Source organism: Rhipicephalus sanguineus, chromosome 11 (genome assembly GCF_013339695.2).
Source record: "Rhipicephalus sanguineus isolate Rsan-2018 chromosome 11, BIME_Rsan_1.4, whole genome shotgun sequence".
Taxonomy (NCBI): Eukaryota; Metazoa; Arthropoda; class Arachnida; order Ixodida; family Ixodidae; genus Rhipicephalus; species Rhipicephalus sanguineus.
Genome location: NC_051186.1, coordinates 129,026,449 through 129,053,497, shown reverse-complemented (window position 1 = coordinate 129,053,497; position 27,049 = coordinate 129,026,449). Strand labels below are relative to the sequence as shown.

The 27,049-nt window shown below is 46.0% G+C and overlaps 1 protein-coding gene across 1 annotated transcript in view; it reads right to left on the bottom strand.

Moving 5' to 3' along the window:
- The window catches only part of LOC119375405 (ALK tyrosine kinase receptor), an 81,089-nt gene that overhangs the window by 10,308 nt on the left and 43,732 nt on the right, over positions 1-27,049 (bottom strand). Inside the window, exons 9-15 of the mRNA XM_049411257.1 lie at positions 26,597-26,841; positions 17,975-18,129; positions 14,405-14,534; positions 10,479-10,576; positions 9,592-9,684; positions 3,183-3,369; positions 126-374 (exon numbers count right to left, since the gene is read on the bottom strand). Coding sequence (XP_049267214.1) covers positions 126-374; positions 3,183-3,369; positions 9,592-9,684; positions 10,479-10,576; positions 14,405-14,534; positions 17,975-18,129; positions 26,597-26,841 — 1,157 coding nt within the window. The remainder of the gene's footprint in view (positions 1-125; positions 375-3,182; positions 3,370-9,591; positions 9,685-10,478; positions 10,577-14,404; positions 14,535-17,974; positions 18,130-26,596; positions 26,842-27,049) is intronic.

The window sequence follows — 27,049 nt, the reverse complement described above, 5'->3', positions numbered from 1 at the left end:
GACATTCCCTAATCAGCGACTGTTCATGCACTTCAAGCCGCCGTTTTCCCCCGAACATCTGCCTCCAAGAAGAAGTAATTGCATGCAAAATACGGGGGAATTGGAGCCTGTTCACGATGGCTCACCTGCAAGCACACGTTGTCGGCATTGGGTGGCCTCATGACTGTGGCGTCGCGTTCCAAGGAGGGTGGCCGATGGAAGACCGGCAGCGGGGCCGACACGACGTCCGGGTCCTGGAGGCAGTAGCCCAGGCGTTCTAGAATGGTGCCGAACGAGGGACGTTCCTCTGGAGTTGCGTGCCAGCACTGCGTCATCACGTGGTACACAGGTCCCGGGCAGTTCGCAGGGGGCTCCAGGCGGCCGCCCGACGTCACCTGGAGCGATGAGAGGCGGAAGTGAGCTGTCCGTACCCATTGTGCCACCTTCCCCTGTTAGGCTAGAGGATCGCTGTACTGTGCATGAGTATTGCGAATTGTGTGACACATGTTTCTTCTCTCTGTTGTCCCGTTGTTACCCTTTTTGCATTTACTGTATTCTTTCTCTCTTTCTCTCTGCTTGCTATTGTTGAGTGCAGTCATCCTGGTCGAAATTACATGGAATGTCAGCAGATGATGGTTAATCAGTTTGATTCTTGTTGCAGCTCATTGGTAAAAGGTGCCATATAAAACGTACAGAATTTCAATTGCTTTACATCATTTTGTGCGCCGGGCAGCAAAATTATGTAAAACACTGCTGTGGTTTCTTTTATCAGCTATTTTTGTTATTGTATCGCCCCTTCAATTTTAGATGCACTTTACAGCCTTGCTATTGCCTTTATTGTAGCTGCGTTTTACGGACGCCTTTGTCTAGTGTATATGGTACACTTTCAAGCTTTGATTGTGCACAATGTGAAATGCATGTGGATGGCACGGCCAAGTCCACCCAAACTGACGTATGAGGATATCTCCTTATGCTACTGTATGTATATAATCTGTGTGTCTTAAATAATCATCTAAAAGGTGAAATGTGGGCAGTTTTGTTATTTTATTAGATGATTGAAGGTTTCCATTGACAACGTGGCTTACTTGGGTATGACATCTTTGCGAAATCTGGTGAAATGATTTTAATTTCCTGCAGTATGGACGGGATTATAAGCCGAATAGAGGACACTGGTTTCGAGGATTGAATGTTTAATCGCTTGCGACTGTGTTCTGGGATTAATGGTGCTCGAAGTTTTCTGGAAGTTTTTCAGAAGCAATGCAGGTCGCGTAGTTAAATGTTTAACTGACTTGGACCTATACCCCCGCAGAAAAGAGAAGAAATGGCCGTTTTAACCTGTGAAATGTACATTTCTGTAATCCGTGAAATACATTTCAGATGGAAGCCTCCACTGCAGCACCTCTGCTGAGAGCTTCTAGTCGACTGTTCGTTGCTTCATAGCCAACAAGAAATTCAGGGCTAGGGACAGCTCTCACTCTTTGCCTGTATAAGACACACAGTGTTTATCCGCACGATCACTGTGATATTTCAATCGCTGCCATTCTTTTTTCTCACTTTCTTATATTTCTGCATATCTGTCCAGAATGACACGTCTTAAGGAGAATAGAATATGCTTCACCTTGGTAAAGCTGGGACCACAGATATCCTTAGGTCGAGATATCCTTAGGTCGCGAGAGAAAACAAGGACGGCAAGCCGACGGGGACAAGCGCAGGCTATCAACTGAAGGTTTATTCTTCACAAACCATGGAAGCCAGGATGGCATGTGCTAGCAACAAGCCCAAACGCTTTTGCAATGTCAGGCGTAAAACCCAGTTTGTCAGATGTAACACGAACGTAGTATACAGAATTCCGCTATTATGCGGCGCTTGTTACATCGGGCAGCTTGGGAGATGCCTTAATGAGCGCCTGCGTGCACATGCACGTAATGTACGCAACGGCAAAGAGGGTTTCTTGGCACAGCATGTCAGCAGGTGTGGCTGCTATGCGCAGTTTAAAAACACAGTCGTGATGCATAAGCACAAATATGATCGTACCCATCTAATCACTGAAACAGAGAAAATGGCGCGCGCGGCCAATGAGTCTACCCGTCCACCTCTTGCATCGGGTGTCCATGTTTCATTGCTTTTTAACGGCTAACTTTCCGTGTTCTTTGTCACCTTCTGTTTTAGTCATATATTTATGGTTTGTGAAGAATAAAAAAAGTCACAGTTTCGCCGCAAGGGCGAAGCAATGAATGCGATAGCAAGGAACTAATGTTATACGAAGTGAGGCTCGCCAATGGATACTCTCAGTTTGAACAGCGCTTCTGTTGCAAAGGCGGCCGAAGCAGCGAAGGAAACTAGCGTGCTTCAAGTGTCGAGCTGTGACACTTGATAGTTCGCGCTCATCTTCTGTTTGTTCGTTTGGCGGCGTCCCTGAGCTCGAGTGACATTCGTACGCGCCGTAACATGAGCGCGGACATCACGGTGAAAGCGTGAAACATTCCTCTACCCCTCGCCACGAGAAAACCGCGCGAGCAGACAGCGGAAGGGCAAGCTTCTCCCATGCGCAAATATAAGAAGAAGCGAGCGAGCTCGCCGACGACTTTTAAATGCGCCCGTCGGGCTCCTAGCGCCACCTCGCTGGTAATGAAGAAACGCTTATTATCGCCGGCTGTCTCTGAGTCCGTCCAGCGCTAAATGGTGTGTATATAACGCTCGCCGTTAGCTACGTGGAGGATCTGCGTTTCGTGGCGTAGTGGATAGCGCCGCTCGCTGTGGAGCAAGAGGTCCCTGGTTCGATTCCGCGCTTCGGAAGCATTTTTCTGAGTTATTTTTCTTTGGGGCCTTTATATATATATACATACTTATACATATACGGTGCATGACGGCGGCGACGGCAATATCCAGCCGAGACTGTCCATATAATTGCTATCGCAATAAAATTCAGTTTACAGTCTGCGTTTGTCCCCGTCTGCTTGTAGTCCTTGTTTCCTGCCACGCAGTATGCCTAGAATATGAATCACCAACTGGCCCAATCATCCACTTCATTTAGTCCTTAGGTCATTGGGGTCATTAAGATGGGACTACCGATCGTTTTACTCATAAATTGAGCAGAATATCCTTAATAAGTAATGCATGTCTTCGAAAGCACCCCCTAGGAGGGCACAAACGGAACAGGATGCGGTAACTCTTATCTGGCACTAAAGGCTGCCTAGTCTCACCAGCTGCATGACTTCCTGGTTGCCTCGTCCCGGGTATGGCATGTATCCCATGGACATGACCTCCCAGAGGAGCACGCCGAAGGACCACACGTCCGTCTTGCTGGTGAACATGCCGTCTAGGAAAGCCTCGGGTGGCATCCACTTGACCGGAAGCATTGCCTTGCCTCCTTTCCTGTAGTAGTCCGCCCTGCGGAGTGGTGCGCCAATGGACGCAATCGAGACTTATAACGCTTCGTTGTCGGAAGCAGAGTTTTGTTAGCGACGCATATTTTTATGATGGCCCCCTGACCAACAAAGCGACGCTAGGTCACGGTGTTGGTCACAGCAGCTGCCTCGGTAGACACCACGAAGCCACCAGAATATTCCCTCTTTCCTGCATCACTGACATGATGAGGTCGTTTTTTTTTTTGTTTGGACGAAAAAGCAAAAATAATATCCGTACCACACCCAAGATATGCGTCAGGCAGTAAGAAGAACGAATTTACGACGTGAACATAAGGCTTGGGTGAGTTCAGTCCTGCAAAATCGGTGTCTAAAATATTCCCATAGATGTACAAATCATGTGCCTAAATTTTTGGAAATTATTTCAGCAGTCTTTGACGAACTTTCTTAATTCGTGCGCACATTCTTGCCGCAGTCACACTGCTCATGTTGTATTGTAAATAAATGTCTCATTACATAATCCGATAGCTAGCGAACCCTGTATAGCGCGATCTGACGGGACAGAAATGAGTCTTCGTGTGCAGGGGGAGTGAAAAGTTCGCAGACCATTTTCCCGTGTATTTCTATGGTAACCTGGCCTGGCCACTTTTGACCACGCCTGTAAATAGATGTGTTGTCGGGGATGAATGTGCTCAGGTCACGAGATTTACGAGAACGCGCAATGCTCGTTTACCCAAGTCAATTCAAGATTAAGTTACAACATGCACAGAGTACAAGGCCAAAGGCCACCACAGCCTTCAGGGTGGCCTTCACTTTTTCGCGTTTTTCTGTGACAAATTAATGCTCGAATTGTCAAATATTAACAGATACTTAGGGTCACATTTTTTCTGTGATTTAGCGTGTTTTTTCTACCTTTGTACTTATGGGTATTTGTTTCACGACAGCTGTGTTGTAAGTGCGAGCGTCCCCAGTGACTGGTGTGCGATCATCTTGATGAGCTCTTCTGTAAAGCGTGCATAATTTCATTTTAGTTCCAGGAGAAGGAATCTGAATGCCCATTCATGTGTACACTTTGTTTTCTTTTAAGGGATGCCATTCTTTACATTCAGCGACAACCTCCTGGACGATGAGTCGTTTTAACGGATTCGAAAGCAGCCCTACAAAGCGAAAGACATATTAACGCCACTCGTCAACAACATCCGATGACCCAAGACATTGGTTACATCCACCACATGACCACTGTTTTTGGTCAAACTGTCACGTTTCAGTGGATTCCCGAACACTGCGGCATACACGGAGATGAAAAAGCGGATCCAGCTGCACATAGAGTTTTGTATTTAAGGCAAATTCGGCGAACATACTTCACTTTAGCAACAACTTGTAGGTTTGGGCGAGTCGGTTCATGATGCGAAAACTAGAAGCAGCGCGAAAAAAACGACGACAAAAATAGGAACACACACAACAGGACTAGCGCTGAACTGCCAACTGAATGTTTATTGAAGAATCACCACTTATAGCTATGCCACCAAAAACGCCTTGTCACACAAAAAACGCCACAAAAAACCAACGATTGCGGGCATGCGTATTGCTAAACTAACAGGTGTTTATCGAGAAAATATCTCTCATGAGTAGTTAAACTAAGTGACGCCGCGCTGACACACTTATCTCCAGCTTTATTGATAAAATAAGCTTCCACGATTTCTCTTTCTTTTTTCGATTTTCCAAACGTCAAAAAACTAGTTTGCCCGAACTTGGGTGTGCATGCGCATTTTTTACAGTGCGAGGCTAGATGGCTGCCATAGCCATTTTTGACATTGTTCTTATGTTGCCTGGCCCTATCATTAAAGCATTGCCCAGTTTGTCCGATGTACACTCTCCCACAACTCAATAGTATCTCATAAACAACATCAGAGGCGCACTTGGTGAACTTCGTTTCATGGTTAGTAGTACATATAATTTGTTTTCGATCTTTCATAGCATTACACAGCGTTGAAAGTTTACGAGGAGCAGAAAATACGAGGTTGACTTGGTGCCTGTTGGCCACTTTCTTCAGGTTATGCGATAACCTGTGCACATATGGTATCACATGAAACGGTCTCGTCTTTTTCTTGCTCATCAGTTTTTCTTCCTGAACGTTTCAATCTTTGTAGCAAAGTTTCACTCACAGCTGTGATGACGGAAGTAGGGCAACCGAATGATTTAAGTCTTTCGGTCTGATGCATTAGGCTAGCCTTCATTTGGTGCTCACATGATTTGTTAATTGCACTTTGTACACAGGTGATGGCGATTCCCCTTTTTACAAGCTTGGAATGGGCACTATCATACGGAAGGATGCCTTTCTTAGATCTAGGTCGATACTCCCAGCAGACATGTTCATTAGACTCAAGAAAGGAAATATTATCGTCCAAAAACTGTATGGTATTATTCTTAGGCGTTTCAAAAGTGAATTTCAGTCCCCCTCCAAGCATCCTAAAAATGCCCAGAATATTTTGGACTTCGTCATCAAAACAGTAACCTGGACGTTTCTTTAAAAGAATGAGGTAGTCATCAACGTAGCGATAAATACCAGTGACTGGAGAGTCATTTAATGCAGCGCAAATACGGTTGTCAACGCTAGATAAAAATATGTCACTGAGAATGGGCGCAATGAATGAACCAATACAAATGCCGGTGCGCTGAATGTAAAAAGTTCCATTGTGATTAATGGCTGTCGAATTGAGATAAAATTCTAAAAGCGTGATAAAATTGTCAACATTTATGCCTGCTGAGTTTTGGAAGTCTTGTTCATTTGTTTCACGGATTTTTTCCCGCACAGCGGCTAGCAAACCATCACATGGAAGAGAATAAAACAAATCATCTACGTCTACAGAAAACGCCGTCACACTGTTTCCGTTAGTGACACAAAGGCCGCTTAGTTCGTTCACGAAATCCTCAGAACTTTTCACTAAGTAAGGGTCATTCAACGGAAGTTTCTTCAAATGTCCTTGCAAGAACCTTCCGACATGCAACTGCCACGAAGCTTTTTCAGACACAATTACCCTTAACGGGTAGGTGGGTTTGTGCGTTTTACACGTAAAAAACACGTCAAGGAACCAAGAATCTGTCTTGCTTGTGATCTTCTTCAAATTCTCCAAATTACTTCACTAAAATACTTCACTAAATCATATGCATCAGAAATGGAAAAAGAGTACGCCCACGGAGAAAGGAATCAATTATGGAATCTTTGGCCTCAAGAACTCTTTCTCCGCTCCATAGACCCTTACTTAAAATCAAGACATCCGCACCACATTCCTTGTCACCTTGTTACACTCTATCATCGACTTCGCCTCAACGAGCATTCACCAGTAGCTACATCTACCACTTTGGTTTGACCAGTGACCCATGTTGCGACAAGTGGGGTGCATTAATAGAATCAATAGAACATATTTTGTTAGATTGCCAGGCATACAGAGAAGAAAGAACTTGTGTTAAAGTAGTAAAAGTCACAGTTTCGCCGCAAGGGCGAAGCAATGAATGCGACAGCAAGAAACTAATGCTATACGAAGTGAGGCTCACCAATGGATACTCTCAGTTTGAACAACGCTCCTGTTGCAAAAGCGGCCGAAGCAGCGAAGGAAACTAGCGTGCTTCAAATGTCGAGCTGTGACACTTGATAGTTCACGCTCATCCTCTGTTTGTTTGTTTAGCGGCGTCCCTTGAGCTCGAGTGACTTTCGTACGCTCCGTAACATGAGCGCGGACATCACGGTGAAAGCTTGAAACATCCCTCTTCCCCTCACCACGAGAAAACCGCGCGAGCAGACAGCGGAAGGGCAAGGTTCTCCCTGCGCAAATATAGGAAGAAGCGAGCGAGCTCGCCGACGACTTTTAAATGCGCCCGTCGCGCTCCTAGCGCCATCTAGCTGGTAATGAGGGTGTGTATATAACGCTCGCCGTTAGCTACGTGGAGGATCTGCGTTTTGTGGCATAGTGGTTAGCGCCTCTCGCTGCGGAGCAAGAGGTGCCTGGTTCGATTCCGCGCTTCGGAAGCATTTTTCTGAATTATTTTTCTTTGTGGCTTTTATATATATATATATATATATATATATATATATATATATATACATACTTATACATATACGGTACATGACGGCGGCGACGCCAACGGCAAAATCCAGCCGAGACTGTCCATATACTTGCTATCGCAATAACATGCTCAACTTCCCAAGCATCGCTAGATCTAAGAAATATACTTGGACCTACGTCTTCTCCTTCTCAGCAACGCCCCGCCGCGATGGTCTAGTGGTTATGGCACTCGACTGCTGACCCGAAGGTCGCGGGATCAAATCCCGGCCGCGGCGGCTGCATTTTCGGTGGAGGCGAAAATGTTTGAGGCCCGTGTGCTTAGATTTAGGTGCACGTTAAAGAACCCCAGGTGGTCGAAATTTCCGGAGCCGTCCACTACGGCGTCTCTCATAATCATATGGTGGTTTTGGGACGTTAAACCGCAGATATTATTATTATTCTCAGCCACGTCAGATTTTAAAATTTTCTGTTCAGATTCCTCGAGGACAATAACTTATTGATAACTGTAATGTAAGTTACATCACAACCATTACGTTGTGACATGCACATACCACGGTCATAATATGTATTTTTGTTTTTTTTTTCTTTTTCTTTGCCTGCCCTTCTCCTCCTTTCTGTCTTCTTCCCCTATACAGAGTAGCATGTAGGCGCCTTTGTACACGCTGGCAAAATTCTCTGCTTTTATAAAAGAGCTTTCTCTATTTCTGTGGTTACTGACACTTCAAGATGCAAACTAGTACATAAGAGAAGTAGCCGAAGCCGCACCTAGGAACCAGCTCTCAATAAACGCATTTAATAGAAAAAAACATGGCTGATCCCTCCGTCATAGGAATCGGTATAACACGAAAGTGAAACGTGTCTTCACAGAAGTAGTGCTTATGATATATGAGAGCTTGTACAATGTCTATTCGTGTTTGGCAGCTATAGAACCGTTTGACGTAGATGCACCCATGTTGACAGCATGTCTCTATCGCGACGACTAACGCCCATGATCATGATTAAACCACTGTGGTAGCTGACGGTGCGAACATATATTTGGGCACAGCGAATCGTGAATCCCGCGTAAGGATGATATCAACAAGCTCATAATCAACATTGGTACCCGGTATGCACTTCTTCAAAGCGTCGTCAATTAAGGAGAGAAACGGCACGGTGTGCGCTTTCTAGTAATGGGTAGCCGACGCCTGTGCTCATGCATACACTAACACACACTGCGCTTCAGCAACGCGGGAGGTAGAGGTTCGTAGCCTGAGCCGCAAACGCGTGCGTCCCGCTGTCCTCTGTCTCGCAGGCGCTGCTCTCGCTCCACCAAGGCACGACATTCGCCCGTCGAAATCGCGTCCTTTCTGCAACGCATATTGCAGCAGTTTTGTTAGTCGGTGCTCTCGCAATTGAAGCAGTCGGCGGCAGAGAAATCCCGTTCGTGCACGTGGAAGCTGCACTACTCCGATGAGCCGACGCACGCTAACACGAATCCAAAGGCAAAGAACGTAAGTGCGTCAAGGGTGCCTCGGCGACGCCAGCGCGGCCAGTCTACCTCTCTGGTATTGAGACGCTTTCACCATGACCTCCGATATCACGTGCAATCTCGGAGTAAGCGCTAGTAAGTGTCGATCGTGAAGCATTACTTCTTTTCACCTCTCACAGACGGCGGCACCGCCCCGCTCCGCCCGCCGCGAAAGAGAAGGTGTGAAAGATATAAGGCGCGTTCGCGCCGTGCCTCGCATCTCCCGAGTTGGCTTAGTCGGTAGAGCGTCGGGCGCTTGCCGTCGCGGCCGCAACGTCGTGGGTTCGATTCCCAGCGGGGTATCTTTTTCTTGGTTTTTTTCTTTCTCACCCGTTGGCGTCCATTTTATCAACGTCATATCCGTGACGGATGTACTTGGTGGACCCCGGCATAAAACACTTTCGTGTTAAAAAGCTGGATTCTGCCACCAGTCGGTCTTTGTGATGACTGTGACGTGCAAGCACATATTGCCGGCAAAGCCAGCCAAAGCATACGCTTTGCTGGAGACTTAAAAAAAGTAGCTTTGTGTTGTTGAAAAAGGTGAGGCATCCTCTTTGTAGTACCTTGCGTGCAGTAATTGTGTACCATGAAATAATAAAAATTCTTGACCTGAATGAAGTAACGTAGTTGAGCGCCATGCATGGAAAAGTCAACAACGCAGAGTCTGCACTCTTACCGATAGATGTCTCTGGCCATGCCGAAGTCTGCGATTTTGACCACTCTTCCTGGCCCCTTGGTGGTGAGCAGGCAGTTGCGCGCGGCGATGTCTCTGTTGAAAAGAAGTAGAGATAGAGGAAGATTAGTCTAGCTGGTAATGGATATTCAATACTTGGATGACGTCAGCCCATACTCTCAGCCTCTAATGTCAGGCCTTGGAATGAGAACATTTGGTTTTATACACGAGACTAACATTACTGTGCCGACTAAAGTGAGGCACAGAAAATAAGCCCATCATAGTTGTGGCCATAATATGGAAGTGTGTTTGTCCATGCGTCGCTAGAAGTGTGCTTACATGTCTAGAACAAAGTGCCCCTTATGCGGCCTGGGCAGGGGGGAGGGGTGTAGATCCAGCGCACTCTCCCCCCCCCGTCCCCCTGTCAATATAGACGCCACTTCCCATGCCAGTACGGCTGCTATTGTGATAAAGGCTCCCTATATAGAATCAGGCACTCGATATTTACAGTGGTGACATGCAACTTAGAGTACTGAGTAGGAAACATTTATTTGATCAACGATGAACGCGAATTTTTGGGATAGTGACATATTGCGCAAGTTCCATTCACCAAACCTGAGAAGTGCTTGTTCTTCCATCCACGCTGATTACTGAAAGAGAGTGCCATTCACGCAAGAATAATCAAACAGTCATTTTGACATCATGCTCGCAGAAGACACATCTAAACTGGCAAATCTAGTATATCTTGTGCACAAGTTTTCATACTTGCGGGATGGCCAGTGTAAACGTAGTCTCGTGCCGTGAAACTGTTATCTTACTGTCTTACGGGATGACAGTTGAATGTACAGGCGTTCACAGTAAAAATGTACAACAAAGAACTTTGGGCACACCTGTGTATGAAGTGCTTGTCTTCCAGGTACTGGCAGCCTTTGGCCACGTCGATGGCCAGCTTCAGGAGGTCTGTCATCGTAAGACTTGGTGGGACATTCTGCGGAAAAACAAGGCTGGTTACTATGTTGCGTTTATAATGACCAACGCTCGTTACCAGCATGGTGTTCAACAGTCAACTATCGTTACTGCTGGTGGTAACACTGAATCTTACTTATCACTTTTGACTCATTGCACCTTCGCAATTTGTAAAATGGACTTTATCACTTTTGACTTATTGCACCTTCGCAATTTGTAAAATGGACAACACCTGCGTTTAGTGGAGAGTTTAATTCAAATGAAGAGCAACCAACAAAAGAATTGTTCAGATGAAAATGTGAACTTTCGCCTCGCGTGTTAACTTGATTTCGTGCAAAGCGCGAGGGTGTAATATGCGCACAAAGTGTTCCGCTTTTAAGTCCTACTCGGCGTTGGCTGTTGCAGTATCGTTAGTGATGTGCCTGCCGTCAGAATAAGCTGTAGTTCGCAATTACTCGAAATTCCAGTGTAATATGTCATGAATGCGGTGCCGTGATTCCTGGTTGATCGATGTCTTGGGCGTTTAGAATTCCGTAACCTGCATTACATGTTGGGCCAATTGACAAGAGTGAGACTATTTTATGTATGTGAAAATCCAAGTGACAAGGCATACGTAAGACATGTATTTGTAGGGGTGACCATCCACACATACAGCTATCGCTTTCAGTATAGCATTTTTCTGTGCATCGATGTGGAATAAGGAAAATCTTCGAATGACTCGAAACTGAAATGTACTTTAAGTAAGTGTAATTACTCGAAGAGGTTAAAACGAAACAAATCAAAATGAGCGTACAAAATAATGACAGCTGATACTGGATTCGATTTAAGCACATAAACGTAGTCGATGTTTCACATGCATCATTGTCGTTAGCAGTGAACTTTCCATAAGAATGGAGCAGTCATTTGGTAACGTATAGCTGGCCTTATGGGTCACTAATGTCAACACTACAAAATCGTACTTGAATGACACCTGGCCCTCTCTAAAATGAGCATCTGTCTTCTATACGACTATTAGGCCATAATCTTACTTTACAATGGAATGGCGGGTGAGTTGGTGAGTAATTATAACAACTTTTGTCTTACAGTGCAACAATGTAACACAAAGAAGGAGACACGAAGGACACGGCGCTCCCCTCAAATGACATCTCTCAGCATATTCAGGCTATGTACTCGAAAACCTTGAACAAGAGGGACGTGCTGAACATGCACCTAATCTTGCTGATCGGTGCTGTTTCCCAAACACTAAAGTAGGGACGAAGTCATCAGTGACAACCTTCATTTCTCCATTTCTTCACTGAGTAGGCGGCAGTTGTTTTTACAGCACAGCTGTTATGGTCGAAGTCTGCCGTGTGTCGTAGATATAAATTATCATCATCATGAACCGGCACGCGCTCAATCACCGCCCAAGCATTTCGTACAGATGGTTAAAGAGAGAAGCTGTAACGTAGCGGGATTTGCCCAATTTCTGTGGTACGTACGTGTTATAGCGATTTTACAGCAGTGCTGTTATGGCCGAGGTTTGCAGTGTGTCGTAGACCGAAAATCATCATCCCCATGAACCGACACGCGCTGAATAACCGCCCAAGTATTCTGTACAGATGGTTGACGAAAGTAGCTGAAACGTACCCACCAGCTCTGCTGTGACCCAGCTTTGCGCGACTTCGTACAAGCTGCGCTAATTTTATTACTTTGTTATAAAATAAGATGGCGACCACTGCAACCACAACTGACGTCGCACCGAGATTACACCTACATAGGAACTTTTCCAAAGCAGTTTAAAGACCTGGCGTTGCTCTGTAGTAGAACATCTAACTGCCACGCAGAATGCTTGGGCTAGATTCCTGCTAGGTTCCTGACTTTTAAATGCGAAGCATTTCTTAGCGAACCCTCGGCACTTTGAGCGTTTCTTTCTTTCTTTCTTTCTTTCTTTCTTTCTTTCTTTCTTTCTTTCTTTCTTTCTTTCTTTCTTTCTTTCTTTCTTTCTTTCTTTCTTTCTTTCTTTCTTTCCATCCATCCATCCATCCATCCGTCCAAACATCCATCCATCCATCCATCCATCCATCCATACATCCATCCATCCATCCGCCTAGGTCTGGGTGCTCTCATGATCGCCTCGTTAACTCGGTGTAGACCAAAATTGGCATGGGAGGGTAAGCGAATTTGACGAATATGACTGTCTGCTCATGACATATATAACATGAAGCTCTTGTCGTGTACGTCGTCAAACCCTTTCCTCCAAACACGTGTGGCACATACACGTTTACCACGGGAGGCGCTGTACGGGTATGCGCCACAGGTGACTGACAGTATACACCCAGGAACGGCGAGAACAGACATTGGTAATTTAAATGCGAGCGCGTTAAGAAAAACCTACATTGGTACCGTTTACCCAACGAATGCAAGTAATAAAAATTAGGATCCCAGCAGGAATCGAACCCAGGCATTCTGCTTGGCAGTCAAGTATTTCACCACAGAGCAACGCAGTCTAGTAACTGCTTTGGAAAAAAATTTACACCATTTCCCGCTAAAGGGGACCATGAGTAGATGCGAAGCCGGAGCACTTGCACGATCACGTTCCGTTGGCGTTCTTGGGCATGCTACCGAGCTCGCATCGTGGAACGTGAAGAGCGACGCTACGCGCGTCGTATCTTCCATCTAGCCTGGCCGTTAATTCTCACAGGACGAGCGGGGAACGCGGTCGACAGGCGGGCGAGAGGGGGCAGCGTACGAGAGGAGAGAGAAGGAGAGGGGACGCGCATGCGCTCGAGCTCATCGCGGCGTTGCGCAGGAGAGAATTTCGGCCTGTTTTAGCCCGCGTTTCAGAGGAAGTGTGGAAAGGGGAGGGGAGAGGGGTATGAAAGAGGGGAGGGAGAGGGGAAGTGGAGAGGGGAAGGGGAGAGGGTAGATAACAGGGGGAATGGTGAGGGGGAGTGGAGAGGATGTGTGTGGAGAGGGTATGCGCATGCGCAGTGAGGGTGGTCACGCCGCACACCACCGGATTGAGATCCGCCTTAAGATACTTCGTAAGATACTTCGCATCTAAAACATCCTATGCAGGCGTAATGTCGATAAAACGTCAATTGTTGTGCTGGCTATCGAATTTTATAACAAAGCAATAAACACTACATATGTACTCTTAGAACACAGGCGTCATGTCGGGTTAACGTCTGTGGTTCCAGCGTTGGCTCCGCTTTTACAGCAAATGTAAATATTACATTTGTATTCCTGTAATTCAGCAAGCTATGCTCAAGCATTGCTCGACCCGGAGGAATACGCTAATGAAAATTATGTGTGATATTCACATCATCGCACCGTAAAGTGCACTTCTTGTACTGACGTAGGCGCTCTAACGTGACTGCTGATGTTAATTCAGGCCATAAATTACCCTTTAAACGCCAATGCTGTCGACGTGCCTGGTAAGCCCACCATGTGCACACAACTACTACAATTAGAAAACACGTCTATCCACCTCGTAACGCTTGGCTCAAAGCCAAAAAATGCAGCACAGATCTACTCGCTGACTGCTTCGCATGAAACCCATTCCCACAAGGCGTGGGATCTGCCGAATTTTTTTCTCCTTAATCCTTTAAATTAATGCTTCAATATGCTTGATTCGTTAATATCGACAATCTTCCTGAGAAACTGAATTTCACACACCAATGAAACATGACTGCGTTTAGGTATCTGTATTTATACCCGCGAGGCTGTGCTAGCCTGCGCGACTGTGGGTTCAATTAAAAGAAATATTTGTAGTGTTTTTATAAGACAACAAACACAACTGCAGGAAGTGGCTGCGTACACTAGCAGAGTAGCCACAGCCTTAGTCATGGCACAGTGTCCATGGTCTCACCGGTTTTGGCCGCGATTCCCGGAGGAAGGACTTGAGGTCTCCGCCAGGCAAGAGCTCGAGAACGATGAAGCGTGGCATCTTCTCGAAGCAGACGCCAATGAAGCGGACAATGTTGGGGTGGTTGAATTTGCTGCGAGCAGGTAGAAAAAAATGTAAATGAGTGACACCTTATAATAACATGCTAATTCGCTAATAATAATCGACACTGCGTGAAATTCGCGCTCAAGAACAACTATAGCTTGAAATTTTTAGGCATATAAAATTTCCTCGAACGACCGGCTCCAGAACTGCGAGATTCTTAGTGAATAAGATGCCCGGAGGCTCAAAAAACAAGTATTTTCATCTGTTATACAGTTGAAATGTTGCTTTCGCTAATATTATGTCCAAAATCATGGGTGGTTAGTATATAGTAGTATGTCCTGAATTACCATAAGAATATTTTTGTTTTAATCAAGAATATTTGCATACAAATCTAAATATACGCAGCTTGGGACAGTTGTGACAGCCTTCTGTTGGGAAATTTGTCACTAGATATTACGAGTACTGAAAAAAAAAAGACGTGCACAGGTCGATGACTCGGTAATTGATGGTTGCATATAGGTAGCCACTAAGGTTCCCTGCCTTTCTATTCCCCACTAGCAAATGTTTTTTTATCATGAAAATTTTTGAAGTTGGTACTTCTAGTAGGTGGCAAATGCCTTTAGGAAATGTTTTTTAGCGGTGAAGCTGTTCTAGATTAGCGTAAAATGTCTGACGTGACCCATAACTATCATCATCATGAACCGGCACACGCTCTCTACATCCTCTTCATCTTAGTCCTCTTCTGCTTCGCTCCCAGAACGCATGCGCCGATCTCTCAGGCGTGGCCTGTAATAACCCTGATGGGTGAGAGAACGAGTGCAGAGAGAGAGAAGGAGATATAAAGAAAGTCAAAGAGAGAAACTTTTGCCGAAAAAAATTCTTCACGAGGCGGGATTCAAACCCGCGTACCACTGATTCGAAGGCGAGTCTATTAACAACTCAGTTATCCAGGCACGCTAGCAGGGCACAGCATAGCCTTGTATAATATAGAGTAGCAAGGGGGTGGGAAAGGCAAGTGAGCGAGGAGGAAGGAACGGAGAAGGGGAGAGAGTAAAGTATAGATTAGAAAGAATGAGAAGGAGAGAAACAAAGAGAGAAAGAAAAATAATGAAAGAAAGAGGGAGAAAGAAATACAGTGAGCGATATAGAGAGAAAAGAATGGAAAGATAAAAAAAGAAAGAAATTGAAAAAAATGAGAGAGAGAAATAAATAAATAGAAATAAACAGAGGTAAAAAGCAGAAAATACAGAGAGAAGGGAGAACAAAAAATAGAGGAAGAAAGAAAGAGAAAATTTGCGAAACTTAGCAAAACAGCAAAAGCCAGGATTACATAGGTACCCATCAGCTCAGCTGTCTCTTTAGCATTGCACCTCCAGTGCAAGTTACGCTAATTTTTTCATTGTGTATATCAAAATTTTTTAAGAGGTCGATGAGTCCACGTTATGATAACCCAGTGCCTCGCACCTTGAGAAGAATCATTAGTTTCCCTTAATATATGTGTTTACGCTATGTATCTTGCCTCTCAAACAGGGAATTTTTAACAGTGTGTTTTGAGGATTCATTGGCACACCCGTCTTTTTACATCGTCGATGCAGCTACATCGTAACGCCCGATACCCTACTTGGAAAACTTCGAGTGTGCAAGTCAATGTGGCCACTTCTGTGCGTGACCGTTATGCAAGCCTTGCTGATCCTCTCTCGCTTGCACGCGAAAATTCTCTTTTTTCGACTGAAATACAGACCCGACTGCATCGTTTAGCCTTTGCCATACCCTATTCTTGTTACGTGAATTCCTTCGTTCTAGAGGACACGATTTACTGTAAGTAGCAAGCAGCCCAACGACTTGTACAGCTGTTTCGCCTGGCATGCTTGATTGTAAGTGACTGAATCTGTTCTTAATGTTGCCTGGTAGTCCACCGTGTACCTTTTAGCCACTATATATATCGCGCTTATCTCCTCTACTACGCGAGATAGCCATACGGCTACGAATATGTCTCTCCTGCATTAACTAAAGTGCTTTGTACTCTCTGAGTTAGTGGAGTAAGAGAGAATTAATGAAGAAATATCTTGGACGTATTAAAACCGGCCCTTTTCTGAAAGATTTCTTTTTAGCACGAAAGTGTTTTATGCCCACTGGCGTACTTGCGTCGCGGATATGACGTTGTAAAATATACGCTAACAGATGGCAAAGAAAGAACCAGAAGAAAAACTTCCGTCCCCGGGAGTCGAATCTACGACCACTATCTCCGCAGCGGGCGCCGCGAACTGACTCGGCCACAGACGGCACGTTCTTCAGTATACAGTAAAGGCGAGCCATTTATATAGCCCATTTACCGCTCGCTGTATTCAGAGACCGATGGCACATCAGTATGTCTTCGTTATTACTAGCGGGATGGCGCGAAGGGCTCGAAGGACGCGCTTTAAAGGTCGTCGCCCCACGCGTTGCGATGCGCGCGCGCCTCCACAGGGCGTGGTCGCTCGTGCGCGCACGCTTATCTCGTAATGGGGGGTGGTTTGTACGTCGTGTGCTCTCAGTTTGCGTTGGAGTTGCAGAGAGCACGACGGTCACTTCGCTCACTGCAGCGGCCGCTTTTGCGAATGCAGCATGCTGCTCACATACAAATAAGTTACAACTGTGACAATTAGTTCGCGCTCATCCTGTCTACACTTGTGCATACGTTTCGTGCCTCCTCCTTTATGTTTGAGCAGCGCGCTTTAACTGTCAAGCTGTGACAGATGTTAGTTCGCGCTCATCCTGTGTATGTTCTTTCCATGCTTCCTTTCTGCTCGAGCAGCGCGTTGCGAATTTCGAGCTGCTTTCCGTTCTTCGCGTAACACAACAATTTGTTGCTATAGCATTCATTCCTTCGCCCTTGTGCCGAAACATTCCACAAAAAACGCTCAACTACGTCTATGACGACGCGTTTCACCTTCGTGTTATACCGATTCCTAAGACAGAGGGATCAGCCATGTTTTTATCTTCTTACACGGACAAAACATAATCTCAGACAATGATGTCCATTGGGGCTTTTGCTCTGAAAACCATACTGCGTGTATGATATATACGAATGAAATAGTAAATGTTTTGTTGTAAACAGCTCGACCAGTCATCGCGCTGTCTTGCAAGTACTGGCATCGAATGTGCAACTTAATTGTTTTTTTATTGCCATTTTACGCTCCTAATTTCGTAAGCATATTGCTCTGGCGTAGTATCAATATACACATCCTGTTCTTAACCTCGGACTGCATGTTGTAATCTTGAAGACATGCTGGTGAGTGAAAAATACGTTCCTAGTTTCTCTTTGTATGCTTATTCATTCATATCTTGCTTCTTTTTCCCATCATCTTCGCTTTCTCTCTCTCAGTCTCTCTCTATTTTATTCTCCAACGCTGACTAGCAGGTTAGAGCAGGCTAGCTGACGCTGACCTCTCATAATTTTTAAAGAAATAGTAAATCACCATATCACTCTCTGTCTGAACGTTATTGTACCTCATGATGCAGGCCTCCGTAACGAAGTCCTTTTCGGACTCGGGTGACGAGAGCTCCGGCAGCGTCTTCACGGCCACAGGAATCTCTGTCACGGGTGACGGTGCCTCTCCGGTGGTCGGTGAAGTGGGCGGAACGGTTGTTGGCAGCAGGAAGCCCTGTAATGAAGGTGAGGGGAGCTGAATACTGCGAAGGTAATGGAACAAACAGGGCAGGTCGACGACTACATTGACTTTGATTCATTTTAACACAAAATTGTTTTATGCCGGGGTCCATCAAGACTTCACTGACATCATTTCCGTCACGGAAGTGACATGGTAAAACGTACATAAACAGATGAAAAAGAAAAGAAATACAGAAGGAAAAGTTTTGTTGATTTGGATGACCTGGGAATCGAACCCACGACATCTCCGTCAGCGACGACAGGTGTGTGCCGCGCTACCCACTGCGCTACCATGGGCACATGCAAGAGGCTGCACAAGCGCGCCTTATACCTCTCACACACCTCCCTCCCACAGTGATCGTTGGCGCGGCGGTGTCGCCGTTTAGAAAAGCGGTGAAGTACTACATCATGACACTAACGATGTGTCTTACCGAACGCTTACTACCGAACGCTTCGGTAGTTTCAGCGCAATGAAGGCTTTCAATCCATTATTGTAGGCACTTGTACGAAACTCTGTAGTTGGTGCAATGCGCCATACGCGATGATTCAGTTTGATCACTACGCAGTACGTGCTTTGCCTTTCGCGTCGTGTTAGCGTGACGACTCGTCGACAGAGTAATGCAACTTCCAATGCACCAACGGCGTTTCTACGCCTAATAATAGTGCTGCAATAAGCGGCACAGAAAGACAATGATGTCGACAGGCGAATGTCGCGCATTGAGTGCTTCGGTGCTGCAAAACAGACGCCAGCGGTTAGCGAAAGCCTTCCCGCATTCACGGCTCAAACTACAAGCTCTGCCTCTCGCGTTCCTAAACGCTGTATGGTATATGAATCAGCACCTTAGCAAAAATACCAATAGCATTTTCTATTGTTCCAACAGAAAATCCCATTGGTTCTATAGGAAATCTATTAATAAGGTCTGGGGTTTAACGTCCCAAAACCACCATATGATTATGAGAGACGCCGTAGTGGAGGGCTCCGGAAATTTCGACCACCTGGGGTTCTTTAACGTGCACCTAAATCTAAGTACACGGGCCTCGAACATTTTCGCCTCCATCGAAAATGCAGCCGCCGCGGCCGGGATTCGATCCCGCGACCTTCGGGTCAGCAGTCGAGTGCCATAACCACTAGACCACCGTGGCGGGGCCTACGAAATCTATTGGAGCTGTACTGGGTGTAAAAGAATTCTATTGGTACCAATAGAGACCAATGGTTCTGGTGTCTTATGGGACCACTAGAAGTAGTATAGGTCAAATAGGTGCTGCCTATTGGGGTCTTATGGGGCCATTTGAAGTTATATTGGTCAAATAGCCGCCACCTTTTGGTGTCTTATGGGGCCAATAGAAGTTGTATAGGTCAAATAGGTGCTGCCTATTAGTGTCTTATGGGGCCATTTGAAGTTGTGTTGGTTAAACAGGTGCTGTTTATTGGTGTAAGATCACCGACATCGTGAAACGACAGAAGAAGCATTTGTAGTTTTGATTATGAGAATATATTTGAACATATGCCTCATTCATTCACTGTGATTCACTGGCAAATATCAAACTAATACATTACCTATAGGCAAATACAAAACGAATACAATGCCAGTAGGCAAATACAGAACCAATAGGTCATACAGTTCAAAAAGCCTGATACTGAACCAATAGCCAAATACAGTTCCAATAGACCTCTACAGAGCCAGTAGACCAATAGGTGTCAATAACCCAATAGGCTATTGCTTTTTCGATTGGGAACTTTTGCTAGGGCACCGACGTAGGTTACCCTTTTACTAGGGAGTGCACGCCTTGGCGTTTGTCTTGTTCAGATGACGACGCTCTGAATCAGTGCATATCGAGTACCAGTCTCTATTACGTTCTTGTTGATGCCATCTTTGCGCGGGATTCACCCTATGCTGTGTCCGGGTGTATGTTAACTACTTCAATTACCACAAGGGTTAAGTCGAGATCATGGACATTAGTCGTCGGGATGGAAATGTGCCACTAGGCGTCAACGTGGGCGCATCCACGTTCAGCGGTGCTATAGCTGCCAAACACCGATAGACATTGTGCAAGCTCTCATACGTCAATGTAGTACAATAAGTAGTCAACTACTCTGAAGACACGGTTCGCTTTCCGATTCCTATGACGGAATGATTAACGTGTTTTTTAATGATTGACTGATCGATTGATTAACTGATTAATTGAGTTATTGATTGTGTGAACTTGAAAGCGAGTGGGCATTTAGGTCGGTGGGTCGAGTCGGTTGTCAGTCAATCAGTCATTCAGTCTAGCCAATAAAAAGTAACAGGAGTCACTCAGGCGAGTGAGTGAGTAAGTGAGTGAGTTAGTGAGTGACTACAATAATATCTGGGGTTTAACGTCCCAAAACCACGATATGTGTATGAGAGACGCTGTAGTGGAGGGCTCCGAAAATTTCGACCACCTGGGGTTCTTTAACGTGCACCTAAATCTAAGTACACGGGTCCCAAACATTTTCGCCTCCATCGACAATGCAGCCGCCGCGGCCGGGATTTGATCCCGCGACCTTCGGGTCAGCAGTCGAGCGCCATAACCACTAGAGCACCGTGGCGGGTCGCGAGTGACTACAAATACCTAAGCTATTGAGTGGCACCGTAAGTGAGGGCTCCCAATTAGGATGACCAACTGATATTCCTTAAATATGAAGCGCTATATGGAGATTGCCGAGCAAAGCCGTGTTCTCGATTTTCGCCATTCTTTCGCATTTTTTTTGGTCAAGATATGGTTTCCATGCACTTTCCTTATACGTTGCTGGCCGGAAGATCTTTAGCAATAGACGAGGTCAAGAGGTGAATAAGAATTAAAAGAAAGACATATCAAGGGCTCTTTCATGGTTTATTTAAAAGACGCACAGCTGCTGATGACGAGATATCCGGCTTTCAATACTCCTCCTCCAAAGAACCCCTTCTCCGACCCTCCTCTTCTCTCAGGCGCTAACTATAGAGAAGTGTCGTATACCATTGAACTGAAAGTAGCGCATCGTCACTTGCACCAGCCACCAATCAGAGATAGCATAGCGGCGCCATTAAACCATTAGATCTGACAATGTGGCGCACCTTGGTAGTACTCTGAGTAGTGTCCCATTATTGACCCTATAGCAGAGCGAATATTCTTAACTCAAACATTCAGGAGGTCATAGGGAGGTACCCTCTATAGGATAGACTGATGGGCCATTTGGTAGTACATAATTCGTGCAGTGAAGCAAGGAATCACACGGACCATGCACGAAATAGCAAGACCGGACAAAGCGCTTTGTCCCGTCTTGCCCTTTCGCGGTCCGTGTGGTTCCTTGCGCTATTGCATTAATGAGGTAGCCTCTAAATTCTCCACGTCTATCGCGCGATATTCATCTATAATCATCCCTTCGCTTTCCCTTTCACTCTTTCATTCCCATCCACACGTGTCGAACTGCAAACTGCACAAAGTACAACTCATCAACCTCCCCACCTTTCATTCCTTACAGCTTTATCTCTCTCCACCATAAACGCGCAAGCTTTTACATTATTCGTGTGTCTGAAAAAGCCTGCGCTTATCACTTTGGCTAGCCAATACAAGTTAGTATTCGCGAAAACGTCTACGAAGCGGAGAAGGCATAAAGTACGCTGTGCATGAAGAGAACTTCTTGGCCTAGTTGGGATTGCTTGCTGTATGACATACTGCCGCTAGTTGGAAGTGCCGCCCATTTGTCGTCCTGTTCGTGTCTCTCTTGTGTGTGTGTTTTTTTACTAGCGGCAGTATGTCATACGCTGTGCAGTAGCACTAGCACGGATTGTCATGCCTTTGGGTACCATTTGCATTTACGAAATCGAGAAGCGTTCCTGCTCTTTAAGAAAAAAAAAAAGGAGTATGTGTGACTCCTTTCAGTGATACCTGAATCGCCACGTATACGACTCTCTTTTAAGAGACACGTTAAGTCTCTTGTGGGTCACACGACTCTCCGAACAGAGTACAGTGATCTCCAAAGAGAGTTGACGTCTCTCGGTAAAGCGAGTCATATACGTCGCAAGCCAGGACTCTAAAAAAAGTCAAAGGACTCTCTTTTTTCTCAGAGTGTGGGACATACACTCTAAGAAAAAAAAAGAGTCAAAAGATGGTCATGGAACCGTGACTCTCTTCGAGTGTCTATCTGACTCCTTTAGGAAGGTACAGGCAGAGAAAAAGAGTTAGCATTTCGGAAGGAGTCACTGGACGCTCCTGAAGCGCGTTTCGATTGGCTTCCGTGATAAAAGAGCCGCCGTATACGCCATACATATTGCGCCCTTGCCCTTTGGCGCCGTTGTGGCGCCTTGCTCGCCGACGGAGACGGGGTCGGCGCCGGGGTGGCGCGCCACGCCGCTTCTGCCTCCTCTCTCAGTCGTCTCAGTCTCCTCGTCTATTGGGATGCGTTGCGTGGTTGCGTTGGTTGTGCGGGTTGCGTGTCTTGAAAGTTTCATCAGTTTCATGTTCATGCGCGTCTTCGGTGGTGTTGACGCCGGCTCCGTGCACGAAGTGGCGCTTGGAGTGCGGAATATTAATGGAGCTGCGGACAACGGGCGCCAGTTAACGGTAAGTGTGCTGCTTTCGTAGGTACTAATTATACAGCTTTAGCTGGGCGTCTGCGCAGCCGCTCTGCGGAAGTTATCTGCCAGCCATTTCCAACAGCAGCCTGTGTCCGCGGGGCTGTCGCGGATGCCCAACTAAAGCTGTCAGTTAACGAGTTGCCACCGTTGTGCGCATTGCTGTACAAGCTCCCATAAAGTGAGCGATGCAAACAATTATCAATGGTCATTTCTTGCTGATCGCACGTTGTGTCTGCACTAATGAAGGGGCACGATGTCGTTTTGAGATGCACTTTAGTCTACTTCATAATAACATTTCCATCGACCTTGAGTGTGCAGCGTGCTCCCGCCCGTGGGAACGTGAAAAAAAAAAAAAAAAACCTGTGTACAGAGCGCTCAGGCGCACTATGAATAATGGATTTTGTTGGCTTAAAGACGGTAGTTTGAGGTGCAGATATAGTACGGTGGCTTCCACAACGTACGCGGTAGTCATTCTAGTTGGACACGCCTCGCTGGTAAGGCGAAAAAGCTAGAGACTTTCGACAGCGCCCGTTGTTGCGGCCGCCGCCGTGCACTTTTTCCTTCGTTTCTCTTTGCTGTTTTCATGGTTTGCCAACATCTGTGATGACGCTATAACAGAATCAAGTGAGTGTACGTGATTGTAGGAGTTATGCGTGCTAATTCTGGCATATGACATGTCTGATCTCGACGTAGACGGCGTCCGCACGCGCTGTGTGTCGCTCGGGCCCTCGTACTCGCTTGTGTTTATCTGAGTATGGGTTACGTTTGTAAGACATACGGTCAGTAACCGCTCACGGCGTGCCCCTGACTTCCGGAGGATGTGCTTGGGTGTCGGGATATGCCGGCGCAAAACCGTGTTTATTCTGAAACCAAATTGTGAAGCGATTTCTCAGAAAAGAAGTGCTTTCATTCGTGTATAGCCAGTGCCTATTGCGAGACGAGGTTCCCGCGGCCTTTTACGTGAAAATTTGTTTTCGTTGCGAAATTTCAACGAAACACTCGTGGCAGATGTGTGTACAATAACGGTGTGTTGAACAAAGGGTGGTTTTAAATACAAACAATCAATGTGTGTATTTTGGTTATTTCCAGAATCCCGGATTACTTCTTCCGCCTCTTTATTCCAGGTGACAGCCATACTCGGGGAAACCAGGGTGCCGCTCTGGTCTGGCGCCTCGCCGCTCGTGATGGGAAAATCAACAGCGGCGTTCGCCCTGTCAACGAGGCAGTCGGTCCTACATTTCTTTTGGTTGAACAAGACGACGTAGGAAAAGAGGTGAGTGGCACCCACGCAAAGGAGCCTAAACAAATTTCGTTTGTTGTTTAAAAGAGGCTCACATCACCTTGTACTGCAAGTTTGTCGCCAAGTGACGTGTTACAAAAGCTACTATTTGAAAGTTGTGTTTTACAACGATAACGGCAAAAAACTTGGTTCCTTACCATACGTGTTTGCATTTTTTGTTTTGTTGTGAGCCTTCATTGTGTCTATGTGAACCACTTATTTTGTAGGTTTTGCAAACCTTTACTGCAGTTTCATTATCTCATCATAATATCACGTTCTGCTTTTCAGATACCGTGTTTCATGGTGCTCACGCTGAACCGACAACCTATCAAGCCACAAGTCTGATGCCTCCAGCCGTCACCACTTTTTTATTTATTCTTAATCATAAGGAATAAAGATTGAAACATGATGCCCATTTCTGCAGTTTATGTTGCACCGTACGACACTATGCACATCAGTCACACATTTTAGTTGGCTGTACTCATAGAAGCATGTAAATGAGGAACACCCAAACTTCTTAATTGGAAATCACAGACCATCTTTTCGCGCTTTCTATATAACTTTGTTGGAAAATATGTGTTGTTTTGACGAGTTTTATTGAAATAATGGTAAAACTGAGCTATTCTTTTTTTGCAGTCGCTGGCAGAACGGCAAGTATTATTGGACTTGCTTAAAATGAATACTCCACTATTTTCAACTGTAGTCGCGCAAAAGTAGAGCAAGGGTCAAATGCTTAAAATACTCGTGGAGTCGCTTGACGCTTCGGTGTGGGTCACTTGACCCCCGTAGGAGTGTTACGGGCAAGAAATCGTCTGACTCCCTATATGTGGCAACGTGATCCGTCGGATGAGAGTCTTTCCACTCTTCCTAGAGGGTCAGGGGACTCTCCTAGAGCGAGCCGACCCTGACCCACCAAGAGAGTCACCGTGACTATTTAAAGAGAGTCCTATACGTGGCAAGTCAGAACTCTCCGAAAAGAGCCACGCATACTCTTTTTTTTTTTCTTAGAATGTAGGGCTCTACAACGGAATGCCATTCTCTCAGAGCCATATTCGTGCATGTTCATATTGCTCCATGTTGTGACAATACAGCATAGCACCAGCTGCATGATGCTGAATAAATCTCCAGTACCACCAAGTCAATCAAGCAAGCACTGCTGCTGCAAGTTTACCGCACTTTACTTATTGCGCGCCACATACTGTGATTTTTTAGCATATAGTCGGTTTGAATTACTGTTGCAGTGGCTACAGGTTTCCATCGAAGAGGCATTAAAATGCGTGTTTGTTGTGAAGGTACTCGTTAGTGGCGATTGTGGCCGATTACCTCATTTTTAGGGAAGCTTCAAAAGGGACGCTCCCTCAAGCAGTCTCCATTTTCCTTCTTCTTGCACCACGAGGCTGCCATATTCTGTCCCATTTCCACAACCTTATTTCGCAACCTATCTTTTACCTTTTTTTTTTTTTTACAGTGGAGCCGTATACCTCTACCTCAGAATGGTTTCGTCTCCATGGACTAAAAACGAAAACGCCTTGTGCTCGCGTGCTCCTCTGCTAGCAGATGCGCGCGTTCCTTGCGTTTTGACCTCGGACGCTGAGGAAGGGCATTCGGAGAGGTGGACAGACGAGCCGACGTATGCTCTCGCTAGAGACTCGTGCACAACTGCAACGCCACAACTAAATTTCGACCTCTGGGTGGTTGAGGGGCCCTTTAACAATTGAAGGCAAACGGTATATATTTCCTTGCAATGAGGCATACAGCATAGAGCTCAGTATTCGTTTAAATAATGAAAACCACAAAACAAGCATCAAAACCGCATGCCGGATGACAAGGCACCTGTGGACAATGGAAACACCCTTCCACGCGTTCTCGGTAAGATTGGGTTGGAGCTGCTTTGCACTTCCCACGAGGGCTTGAAATGGCGTCAGACGGCCCTTCCTTCTCCCCGCGTGTGTTTCCCGCTTTCATATATAAAAGGGAGACCCGTCTAGCAACTCATTCAGGTCATTGTAAGACTGCCACGAGTAGACCACGGTAATTAAAGAGACCAGAAGAACAGCGTGAATACAGTGCTCGACGAAAAGAACAAATTCGTCTTGCTGAAAATGGTCGCGGAACCAATGGGTCTACCACAGTGACCACAAGGCGATTATTACTACCATTATCCTAAGGTAATAACAAAACATACCCCTCCCCCTCCCAGCAGTATGTGTGGTGTTGGATACAGCTTCGCTGGACATTCACGTTCGCATGGCGGGACGGGGGCCATTTTTTTAAATTCTGCGTCAGTTTCGTTCACGCACATCTGCTACCTGCTTTACGTATTTCATGACCTAGCCAACTTTACTTGTCTACTGGGTTTCTCCACTAGTCGAAAGAGCGTCACTGGGCGCTAAGGGCACCAGTGGTAGGATAGCCTCAGAAGTATCTCGATGGAAGCCTGAAACATACCTAGGGGCGAAGAAGACAAAGACGAAGCATGTTGTATACAGCACAGGCGCCCGTCCTGTCTGCAGTGTGGTTTGTCTTCTTCGTTCCTAGATGTTTGCATAAGCACGAATGAAAACTAGCTCCAACTAAAGCATTAAATATCGGGGGTCACTCACCTGGTAGACCTCGCCGAATGCTCCCTGGCCGAGGGCCTTGACGAGGGTGAGGCTCTCGCGTGGGATGTCGGTGAGGTCCTGCAGGGTGCAGGTGGAGCCTCCGAACTCGTAGTTTGGGTTGAACTCGGTCACCATGCCCGTGGCCTGGCGCAGCCGGCTCAGCTGGACCTCCGGATTGTTACCGCCCAGAGGCTCGGGACTGAGCGATGATGGCAGCTTCTTGCGAGAACCAGGGCACCGAGGAACTGCGCATGGGTTGAAATGCTGTTAGTATGAGCTAGTTGACCAATCTGTTATCTTGGTGTCACATCTCTGGTAAATTGAAGTGTGTACATGAAGAGGTTGGCACTGTAGAAACAAAAGGTAAACGGTCCCTCATGCACTTGCCTAAGACGACTGGAAAGCGAAAGCCATCTTCTTTTTCTCCTTATTTTTCATTTGTCTATTGCATTG